The 12,163-nt window shown below is 39.7% G+C and overlaps 2 protein-coding genes across 15 annotated transcripts in view; one reads left to right on the top strand and one right to left on the bottom strand.

The window, feature by feature from the left end:
- LOC126365755 (zinc finger protein 345-like) overlaps positions 1-9,355 on the bottom strand; it is a 135,800-nt gene extending 126,445 nt beyond the window's left edge. For 2 of the 9 annotated variants that reach the window (XM_050008249.1, XM_050008250.1), the window contains exon 1: positions 8,869-9,253. Coding sequence is in view for 4 of the 9 variants with exons in the window: in XM_050008243.1 (XP_049864200.1) it covers positions 8,047-8,125 (79 nt within the window). In the remaining 5 variants the exon portion in view is untranslated. The other 7 variants (XM_050008243.1, XM_050008241.1, XM_050008242.1 and 4 more) reach the window with 7 other exon arrangements.
- A 39-nt stretch (positions 9,356-9,394) lies between these two features.
- Positions 9,395-12,163, top strand: part of LOC126365754 (uncharacterized) — a 267,138-nt gene continuing 264,369 nt past the window's right edge. For 3 of the 6 annotated variants that reach the window (XM_050008240.1, XM_050008238.1, XM_050008235.1), the window contains exon 1: positions 9,402-9,566. The gene's annotated coding sequence lies outside the window, so the exon portion shown is untranslated. Of the gene's footprint in view, positions 9,567-9,706; positions 10,059-12,163 lie in introns of those variants that run through there. The other 3 variants (XM_050008233.1, XM_050008239.1, XM_050008234.1) reach the window with 3 other exon arrangements.

Raw genomic sequence — 12,163 nt, 5'->3', positions numbered from 1 at the left:
CAGTGGTATAAAAATAAATAAGGATAGGTTTCCTGAGTTTTCCTTTGTAAAGGAAAATTTGAAAATGGAATTAAGTATTTCTGCTTTTGTTGTTCTACCCTCAATTTCAATTCTTATATCATCCATGAGTGACTGGACAGTACTTTAGCGCGACTAACAGCCTTTACGTATGGCCAGAATTTCTTTGCTTTTGTAAAAGATTGTTAGACAAAATTCAAATACCATGATAGTCACTGAATGTTTCACACCTTGTTCCCTTGATAGTCAAATGCATTACATTTGGCGTCTCTCTAGCTACACTCCTATGCTTTGTTTTGCACATGTTATCCATCTGTCTCAATTTCTTTACAGTGACTGTATAGCATGGAGAGTCCCTCTCATGACGAACTGTTATACTGGGTACATATCTAACCAGTGCATGGTCAACTATTCTTTTAAACTTGAGCCATAGCTCCTCTACATGCACCTGGCCTGTGCTAAAAGTTTCAAATTCCTCACTAAGATAGGGCATTACTGCTTTTTTTATCCACATTATAGAATGTGTGTATGTATATATATATATATATATATATATATATATATATATATATACCAAGCGGGAAAGCGCCGGCAGACAGACACATGAACAAAACACACAAACACACACACAGAATTACGAGCTTTCGCAACTGGCAGTTGCTTCGTCAGGAAAGAGGGAAGGAGAGGGAAAAATGAAAGGATGTGGGTTTTTGGGTAAGGAGTCATTCCAATCCCGGGAGCGGAAAGACTTCCCTTAGGGGAAAAAAAGGACAGGTGTACACTCGCACACACACACACATATCCATCCGCACATACACAGACACAAGCAGACATATTTAAAGGCAAAGAGTTAAGGGCAGAGATGTCAGTCGAGGCGGAAGTACAGAGGCAAAGAAGTTGTTGAAAGACAGGTGAGGTATGAGCGGCGGCAACTTGAAATTAGCGGAGGTTGAGGCCTGGCGGATATCGAGAAGAGAGGATATACTGAAGGGCGAGTTCCCATCTCCGGAGTTCGGATAGGTTGGTGTTGGTGGGAAGTATCCAGATAACTCGGACGGTGTAACACTGTGCCAAGATGTGCTGGCCGTGCATCAAGGCATGTTTAGCCACAGGGTGATCCTCATTACCAACAAACACTGTCTGCCTGTGTCCATTCATGCGAATGGACAGTTTGTTGCTGGTCATTCCCACATAGAAAGCATCACAGTGCAGGCAGGTCAGTTGGTAAATCACGTGGGTGCTTTCACATGTGGCTCTCCCTTTGATCGTGTACACCTTCCGGGTTACAGGACTGGAGTAGGTGGTGGTGGGAGGGTGCATAGGACAGGTTTTACACCGGGGGCGGTTGCAAGGGTAGGAGCCAGAGGGTAGGGGAGGTGGTTTGGGGATTTCATAGGGATGAACCAAGAGGTTATGAAGGTTAGGTGGACGGCGGAAAGACACTCTTGGTGGAGTGGGGAGGATTTCATGAAGGATGGATCTCATTTCGGGGCAGGATTTTAGGAAGTCATATCCCTGCTGGAGAGCCACATTCAAGGTCTGATCCAGTCCCGGGAAGTATTCTGTTACAAGTGGGGCACTTTTGGGATTCTTCTGTGAGAGGTTCTGGGTTTGAGGGGATGAGGAAGTGGCTCTGGTTATCTGCTTCTGTACCAGGTTGGGAGGGTAGTTGCGGGATGCGAAAGCTGTTTTCAGGTTGTTGGTGTAATGGTCGAGGGATTCAGGACTGGAGCAGATTCATTTGCCACGAAGGCCTAGGCTGTAGGGAAGGGACCGTTTGATATGGAATGGGTGGCAGCTGTCATAATGGAGGTACTGTTGCTTGTTGGTGGGTTTGATGTGGACGGATGTGTGCAGCTGGCCATTGGACAGATGGAGGTCAACATCTAGGAAAGTGGCATGGGATTTGGAGTAGGACCAGGTGAATCTGATGGAACCAAAGGAGTTGAGGTTGGAGAGGAAATTCTGGAGTTGTTCTTCACTGTGAGTCCAGATCATGAAGATGTCATCAATAAATCTGTACCAAACTTTGGGTTGGCAGGCTTGGGTAACCAAAAAGGCTTCCTCTAAGCGACCCATAAATAGGTTGGCATACGAGGGGGCCATCCTGGTACCCATGGCTGTTCCCTTTAATTGTTGGTATGTCTGGCCTTCAAAAGTGAAGAAGTTGTGGGTCAGGATGAAGCTGGCTAAGGTGACGAGGAAAGAGGTTTTAGGTAGGGTGGCAGGTGATCGGCGTGAAAGGAAGTGCTCCATTGCAGCGAGGCCCTGGACGTGCGGGATATTTGTGTATAGGGAAGTGGCATCAATGGTTACCAGGATGGTTTCTGGGGGTAACAGACTGGGTATGGATTCCAGGCGTTCGAGAAAGTGGTTGGTGTCTTTGATGAAGGATGGGAGACTGCATGTAATGGGTTGAAGGTGTTGATCTACGTAGGCAGAGATACGTTCTGTGGGGGCTTGGTAACCAGCTACAATGGGGCGGCCAGGATGTTTGGGTTTGTGAATTTTAGGAAGTAGGTAGAAGGTAGGAGTGCGAGGTGACGGTGGGGTGAGGAGTTTGATGGAGTCAGGTGAAAGGTTTTGTAGGGGGCCTAAGGTTCTGAGGATTCCTTGAAGCTCCGCCTGGACATCAGGAATGGGATTACTTCGGCAAACTTTGTATGTAGAGTTGTCTGAAAGCTGACGCAGTCCCTCAGCCACATACTCCCGACGATCAAGTACCACAGTCGTGGAACCCTTGTCAGCCGGAAGAATGATGATGGATCGGTCAGCTTTCAGATCACGGATAGCCTGGGATTCGGCTGTGGTGATGTTGGGAGTAGGATTAAGGTTTTTCAAGAAAGATTGAGAGGCAAGGCTGGAAGTGAGAAATTCCTGGAAGGTTTGGAGAGGGTGATTTTGAGGAAGAGGAGGTGGGTCCCGCTGTGATGGAGGACGGAACTGTTGCAGGCAGGGTTCAATTTGGATAGTGTCTTGGGGAGTTGGATCATTAGGAGTGGGATCAGGATTGTTTTTCTTCGTGGCAAAGTGATATTTCCAGCAGAGACTACGAGTGTAGGACAGTAAATCCTTGACAAGGGCAGTTTGGTTGAACCTGGGAGTGGGGCTGAAGGTGAGGCCTTTGGATAGGACAGAGGTTTCGGATTGGGAGAGGGGTTTGGAGGAAAGGTTAACTACTGAATTGGGGTGTTGTGGTTCCAGATTGTGTTGACTAGAATTTTGAGGTGTTGGGGGGAGTGGAGCTGGAAGTGGGAGATTGAGTAGATGGGAGAGACTGGGTCTGTGTGCAATGAGAGGAGGTTGAGGTTTGTTGGAAAGGTTTCATTTTTCCCTCTCCTTCCCTCTTTCCTGACGAAGCAACTGCCAGTTGCGAAAGCACGTAATTCTGTGTGTGTGTTTGTGTGTTTTGTTCATGTGTCTGTCTGCCGGCGCTTTCCCGCTTGGTAAGTCTTGGAATCTTTGTTTTTAATATATTTTTCCCATGTGGAAGTTTCTTTCTGTTTTATTTATTTATATATATATATTTTTCTACTCGTCTTAGTTGCCCTATGTATTTTGGTAATCATTGTTGCCACAATCGTAGCATGGTCACTGATACTAATTTCAATGTTTACACCCTCGAGGAAGTAAGGTATATTTGTTTCCTTTAGATCTACAACCTTTCCGTCATGAGTGGAGGGGTTCCAAAGCATATGTTCTAGTTAGTTTTCAATGTAGAGACTTAGTAATTTGAATAAATTATTAGTGTTTCACAGGATGTCTTGTCACATCCCTCACTTGGATAGAGTGAGTATTTATATACATGCTAGGGAAAATGGTTCCACCAACAAACATTTTATTCATCAATATCCACTATTTTCTCAGATTTTTCCCCTTTGGGTTCCCTTTATAACATTTGTCTGAGTAACAAACAAATACTCCTGCCTCTCAGATGGCATATGCCAATGCTTCTGCAAGGCTCTCATTTAGTCAGGCCGCAGTGTTAGGAAAATAATAAAATGAATGTGTGTGTGTTTTTGTGTCTTTCTGTCAAAACCATTACAATTTCATTTCAAAATCGAATGGAAACACACCACACAGATGCATTACCAGTTATATTGCAATTGCTTCAAGGGGGCACACCAAATATCAATTCAGAAAACATATTCCTACCTCGGAATAGAACACACTGATTGCTGGTATTTTATAAGCAATAATAGAACACAACATGTACACAGCATGTTCCATTAATCTTCACCACCTTAAATAACTGTTTGTCCAGACAGAAATTACAAAATGTTTCAAGCAAATGTTCTTTAGCTGTCAGGGGGACATGAATCACCATGATTGCCTTCATTGTAGCTTTAACTAATTAATGGAAAATCTCATATAAAGATGTGAAACAATTACTAACAAAGAGATAGAGGGGCTGGCCAGTACTTACCTCAGCTCAGTACAGCCGATAGAAACACAAAAAACAACCGAAAATTTAAGCTCCTAGCTTTCAGAATAAATGTTCCTTCATCAGGGAGGAGAGAGGGGAAAGAAGGGAAAGTGGATTTAGTTACTCACAACCCAGGTTATGAAGCAACAGGGAAAGGGAAAACAGGGAAGGTAGCAAGGATGGAGGCATGGTTGTCAGAGGGAAGCCAAAGATCTTTGGCTTCCCTCTGACAACCATGCCTCCATCCTTGCTACCTTCCCTGTTTTCCTTTCCCTGTTGCTTCATAACCTGGGTTGTGAGTAACTAAATCCACTTTCCCTTCTTTCCCCTCTCTCCTCCCTGATGAAGGAACATTTATTCTGAAAGCTAGGAGCTTAAATTTTCGGTTGTTTTTTGTGTTTCTATCGGCTGTACTGAGCTGAGGTAAGTACTGGCCAGCCCCTCTATCTCTTTGTTAGTAATTGTTTCATTGTAGCTTTGTTTTTTACAAAGATGTGAACAGTGGTATGACTTTCTTAAATGGCACCCTGAATTTTTTATTTGGTGATTCATTTCCTTTCCCAAAGACATATTCAAAAATGTATCACAGTGTACCATCCACCGAAACACTAAGTTATTAATTATATAACACAACATTGACTTCGAGGTTGGGATCACAAACTGGTACACTTGCTGGATTTGTCAGAAAACAAATGAAAACCAAATAAAAACATAACACAAAATTCAAAGGTGTTCAAAGTGGTGACCCTGGACACTGATACACTGGTGCACTCGTTGAATGAAAGAAGTGTTGCCTGCTGAAGAGAATTACAAGCAAGCATGATACATTTCTCCATGACCTCTGGAGTTGTTGGAATACCGCGATAGACAACGTCTTTAATGCATCCCCAAAGAAAAAAGTCCAGAGGATTTAAATCAGCAGACCTAGCAGGCCAAGTAACTGTTCCTCCTTGACTAATACATCTGACAGGATACCTTCAGTTCAGAAAATGACGTGCACACAAGGCATTATGTGTTGGACATCCATCATGTTGATACCACATAAGCATTTTGGTTCTTAGCAGCACTTCATTCAGAAGATAAGGAAGATTTCATCTCTGGAAGTTGGTAAACGCTGTGCCGTTTGGACTACCATTGATAAAATAAGGGCCAATAATTGTAGTATCAAGCATCCCACACCAGATGTTAACTCTCCATTGACACTGATGTTCCACCTGTCTCAGCCATTGTGAGTTGTCATTGGACCAATAATGCATGTTCCTTGTATTTACCCATCCTCTGTTTAAGAAGGAACATTCATCAGTAAATAGAACATTGGAGTAGTAGTTCAGGTTGGCGAGGATTTGCTGCTGTGCCCAATGACAGGACTGTATACGATTCTGGAAACAATTCCCATGCAATTCTTGATGTAGGTGTACATGGTAAGGATGGAGCCAGTGAAGTGTAAGAATATGATGTACACTGGTTTTAGGAATGCCTATCTCATGTTCATGCTGTCGTTTACTCACATGTGGATTCATAGCAACAGAAACGAGAACAGTAACTTTGGCAGCTTCGTCTGCGCGAGTGCTATGACGAATGTGTTGTGGTGGGTTGAATCTTCCCGTTTCCTGAAGCCTCGCAACAAGATGAGAAAACATCTGTCGGTAAGATGGGTTCTTGCCAGGATATCGCTCTCTCTTCAGTTCTGCTGCCTCTGTAGCATTTCGCCTACCTTCAACAACAGCAACAACAATAAAAGAAACGTTATGTCGATGCAGTTTGTAGGATGGACAGCCTACTCCACACAACAGTATTTGAAAGGACTAAACTAGTGTACTAAATGTACCCGTACATAAGAAAACTGTATTGCAATTACTGTTCTGCTAACTTACATTCCCCATAGATGAGTAGCATTTCTACCTTCTCTTTGTTGGTGATCACTGTACTCACACAACTATTCAACTGACTATGGTTGACGGAATAATGGGTGTGCATTCTAATTATGTTTACATTTGTCCTCTGTCAACGTCAGCACATGGATGTGTTCCATTACCCCAAGTAGCTGCACTAAGTGCTGGGAGCGTCAACGTCAATGTTGTATGTAATTAGTAACATTGTGTTTCAGTGAATGGTACACTGTGATACATTTTTGAATAGGTCTTTAGGAGAAGAATAGAATTACCGAATAAAAAATACAGGGTGCCATTTAAAAAAAGTCATACCGCTGTTCATATCTTTATAAAAAACAAAGCTACAACGAAGGCAATCATGCTGATTGATGTTCTCCTGATGGCTCATGAACATTTGCTTGAAACATTTTGTAATTTGCATCTGGACAAGTAGTTGTTTAGGGTGGTCAAGATAAATGGGACACCCTGTATATGGTACATGAATTTAAGGAACAATGTTATTTACAATACCCAACAATGATGCATGTCAACTGTTTTAGAATTGTGTAAAGTAACAAAATTGTATTCAGTATTTGAGAAATGAATACTTACGGCCTACCTCCACTTGTTATAGTCAAACATATGTGTGCTTAAGTTGACTAAAGTTACATAGCCTATTGGACTTACCCCCCATCCCCCTGAAATCTTGGTTGTGATGACAGACTGAACAGCCCTAAATCTAGGTTAAGTTGGAAAGTGACAATTTGGTTGCAAGTTGACTAAGCCAACGAATGTGTAAGCAGAAAATCTGATCGTAGTAACAAGTTGACCAATAGCAAAGCCTAACATTTATGTCTGCACCATATTGAAAAACACAATGGAGGGGGGGAGGGGGGTGATACAGACAACTTTTATTGCTTAAGTTTGTCACTCAAACATAAATATATACAAACAACAAATTATATACAGATCTTTTGGAACTGAAATTGTAGATTCAAAATGCCAGCAAACTGATGCAAACACTGCCTGATAAGCACAACATCCATACATGTAGTATAACACTAATATCACTTACACTAAAAGTTCAAAGAAGATACATTTAACACAGACTGAGCTATCTATATAGCCTAATACAAATTATAAATATTTTGCAAAAAATGGAATTATCTGAGCAAGTTATGTAAAAACCTGATCTAATGACCAGCAAATTTATTAACTGAACTCCCCATGTGCATACAACCTGTGATAGCTCTCCCCTATGTGGTCAGCTATTAGTAAGACAATATTGAATTTTTAAAATTGTTTACAATTGACATGCTGCACGAAAGCATTAAATTAAAAATTTAGAGCTTTGCAATCCCATGTTTCACACACCATTTTCGTATTTTGCTTTAAAAGGATGTGGAGGGAGATGATTTACGGGTTATGCATAAGCTACATGATTTGGTACATGCTGTCCACATGTAGTGCACTAGACACAAAAAATAACTTAAATTTCATTAAAAAAATACATACAGGGTCTTGCCATTGTTCACAATATTAGTAATGCACAAAAATTAACAATAAAGCTAGAGGGGAACACATATTTATCTTTGGTACCAGACAGTTATTGGTTTCCTTTCATCTCTAGATTGAGAATAATTGTCCAGTATAATGGCTTCCAGATTAGATATACAGTTTGTTTTTTATCTGTTATACATTATATGGTATTGGGGAAAAGATAAAACACACCTGTGGCTTCATTTTTTACAGCTTTCTGGCCCAGTATCAGCTGTATGATTCTTTCATCCAGTGTTGTAGCTGACTGCATTACTATTCTTTCCAAATTGTGATGGATTAGTTATAACTTGCAATCCGAATGCCCACTTCTTGGATGAGTGCTTACAAGATGACTGAAGGTGATCATCATATACTGTTTCCAATGCTCTTATTTGTCCAATAAATACTGTCTAAGAGATGTTTTTTGCTAGAATATTAGGCGATAATACTTAAATGAGCGAAGGTTTGCAAGGTATTTTATGATGGAGATTTGTTTATTTTCAGTATTTGTAATTATTTGAAATACAAATGTGTACCCAAGTTCGCTGTTTGAGAAGTGGAGAAAACCTTTCACCTGAATATTTTCTGTTTATTACTGAAGCATGTGGAATTCCTCACTTTTTTTCCACAGCAGTGAATAAAGTACAGAAAAATAAGCCATAGTGGCAATATATGGGTGCATTGAGACTTTCAGGTCGCTGGTGAACACAACCTACAGTACTTTGTGCGTTTATTTTCTAGAAAGAAAATGTGCAGGAAATTAGTGACTAACAGTCCAACAGTACGCACATAACACTGGTTCTACCGTGAGTATTGACCAATATGTTAAATTCACTGTGCGTATACTTTAGGATCCCAGTAAGTGCGCTACTGTGAGGCTTTCGTGTAAATGACATCGCAACTGCGCACATCTAACAGGAAGGCCGATGTAAACACCAAATACAATGACATTGGTTGTCGCAAGAATCATTTGAGGCCGAACAAATGCGAGTATGATTTGCTGTTAAGACGCACCTTGCAGGAAAAGTATCCCTAGGTTCAAATCGGACGTTTTCCTTTTCTTCTGAATTCAACAGGGCCACTGGTCTTGGATTTGTAAATATTATGCGTAAGAAATGAAACAAGTAATCAGGATTCTCACTGCTGTTCATTCTTACGATTCTGTAGTGTATTAAAAACTCTCTTGGTTTGTTGAAGTTGCCATTCACCAAAACGGAAACTGGCTACCTGGAAATACGGATTTCTCAAAAAATTAAAAGAAAGTAACATATTTCCGATTAATTTGGTCCTTGACACTGCACAAAGGCATTATGATACAACCAAATACATTACGTAGAGCTTTAACGAGCTTTTAAACACTATTGTAATACAATTTCGCTATTTAAGTCTACAGTTTGGAGCTAACTACCTGTCATTGTTCATACAAACACCATCCACTCAAAATTTTTGTATTATACTATGGTCTGTCACAAATTTCAGTTCAAAGAAAGATCGCAAATCGACACTATGGTAGCATTAATGTAGGATGTCTTTACAACTTTTATTCTTTGATTTAGGAAAGTTGATGTTTATCTGTTTGTAAATGTTTTGGTGCCGATGACCGTCAGTTTATATCAACGGAGGAAGCTTATGATTACACGAATGTTAATAACGTGACTTGTTATTCAATGTTTTGCGTGGTCGAGTAGTTACTTACGGGCACTTGCTATATTGTAAGTATAAAATTTCGCTTTAGCTACGTAATTGCTGTTAACTTCCTTAGCTCATTGTTTTTTTCTTTTACTTCGCAGAAAGCATTGTAGATTGTCAGGAAATGTCAGGAAAACGTTGTTCTCTGTGTCTCTGAAATGTGTTGTAATCGCTGCATTTATAATGTCGGGTTAATGTCCATGGGCACGGTGTTTCACAACAATTCTTTCTTAGGGGGCGGGCGGGAATATTCATATGATCGCATGAAGCAATAGCCAGAAAAACACTTCTTTGGAATAATTCAGCAGAATTTCGTGTACGTCACAAAATCCGACGTTTACATGAGCAGTAAGAACAACTCCATCATGAGCTTAGAGTTCCTATTATAGGATCCAAAGTAGGATTCCCGTATGTAAATGACGCCAAGAATAAAAGTAATTTCATTTCAGTCTAAATATCATATATCTGCTGTAGCATCAAAATACTATTTGAACTTGCCGTGTAATTGTAAGCAAGTAAGTCTGAAATAGCAATGCAATCTAGCTTTTAAGTTTTTGTTTTGGTCAGGTATTGATTGAAAAGACCAAGTTTAATAGAATTTACCGAGGAATCTGCAATAATAGGAATATTTAGTTTTAGGTAATTGATCTTCAGTTACTGTATTCACTATAAAAGAATAACGGATTTTGCTGCCTAAATTTGAGTAGAATTTGCCTCAGTTTTCTCCAAACTCTAAAGTATAATTACCAGTTATTGAAAAGGAGGAATGTATCCGAGTTCTTACATCTCTTTCCATTTGTCACATGACAAGTGAAACTAGCAAGTGTATATCTCATGTCATTAGCTGAAAAATGGATGAAAATGTTACTACGAAAATATTCGATCATTTATTTAATGGCAAAGTACGTGACAAGCAAAACTCTAATAATATCTTCTTTGTTTTGTATGGAAAAAGAAAGATTATGGTCGGAAATAATTGTGAATTACTGCTGTGTTTGTAGAGTTTTATTGCAAACATATAAAAGCTGTTCCATTACAGGTCACAAAAAATAAATTGTCTACAACTTTTGAAGACTTAATAGGGCACAAAAATTGTGTAGTTTTATTTTAAGTGCATTTTTGCAATTCTGGATTTAACAATATTTGCTAACTGTTCCAATTGATTGATCATTTGTCACTAGTTATTTGTGTGTTTGCCATTGTCTGACAATGGTAGTGATCAATGTGATCAGTCTTTGACTTAATTTCTCCAGTAGCTGGTTACTGTTTGCTGGATTTCTCAACACTACATTGATTCATTTGTGATAGTTTCTATGTAACACACACTTCATGTTCTCTGCAAGGTGATACTTGCTTTATATGAACATCTGTGTCGTGCATGCTACCAGTTTGTCATAACTTTCCTATTCATCCCATTGGAAGTTAGTGTGGTTGACCCCCACCCCCCCCCCCCCCCCCCTGTGCATACTCCTCACTTCTTTGGTAGTTTTTTGTGTTCAACATTTGTGTTATTTCTGTTGTAATATTATTGGCAAATATGAGGTAGCAATAGCCTGTTAAAGAACAAGATGAGTGTTATGGGCTGGCCTGTCATTGGGCTTGCTGTTATTGGGGGGGGGGGGGGGTAATAAAGCACGTGATGAGACTCTCTCATGGAACTGTAGATTATATTTGCAAAGAATTTAGGGAGACGAAAGAAAGAATTGTTCACTTTGTGTGGAATTAGAAGTGGTGGTTATTTCATTAAATTTAGGTAGATTAGAACAGGGAGGTGGTGGAGAGATGTTGGTAACTGAGAAACAGTAACATGTAAAAACCTAAGAAGGAAAATACAGAAAAGATATTTGAAATTCCAGTTAGCAACAAGTTTGACTTGGTACCAGAAGTAGAAGGAGGTGGAGGAGGAGACCCTTAGCAAGATTTAAGGCAATGTGGAGATGCTGCTAAGATCAGTCCATGTGAAATCAATCAATAAAAAAATAAGTTTGAACTTTGATGATTTTTGAATTTTGTAATTTGCTGTCTTTTATTTGGTATGTCAAGTACTATTATGGTCACATTTTGAAACCATAATTAATGATGTAGAAAAAAACCATTTGATCAAGAGAACCTGAAAATTATACAGTTTTATTCAGTATCACATGAGCATTAAACTATATAGTATTTGAACATATTCATTAAAATGCTAAATTTTGCCATACCAAACTTTTTTAAATTGTTAAAATTTCATAATTGAAACTTTTCTCGTATGTAATTCATACACTATTTGTTGATTGTATGCCAAATTTTGTGATCGTATATCAATGGGAACATATTGAAATAAATTTTGTTTCACTGCAATTTGCATTAAAGAATTATTCGATTCCACCTGCCGGCTTTGACCTATGATGTCATTAAGATGACAGACACCTTTACATCCAGAATATATAATGTTGTGTTGTTGTGGTCTTCAGTCCTGAGACTGGTTTGATTCAGCCCTCCATGATACTCTATCCTGTGCAAGCTTCTTCATCTCCCAGTACCTACTGCAACCTACATCCTTCTGAATCTGCTGTGTGTATTCATCTCTTGGTCTCCCTCTACGATTTTTACCCTCCACGCTGCCCTCCAATGCTAAATT

The sequence above is a fragment of the Schistocerca gregaria genome, chromosome 4 (assembly GCF_023897955.1).
Source record: "Schistocerca gregaria isolate iqSchGreg1 chromosome 4, iqSchGreg1.2, whole genome shotgun sequence".
Lineage (NCBI taxonomy): Eukaryota > Metazoa > Arthropoda > Insecta > Orthoptera > Acrididae > Schistocerca > Schistocerca gregaria.
This window is presented reverse-complemented; position numbering and strand designations above follow the sequence as displayed.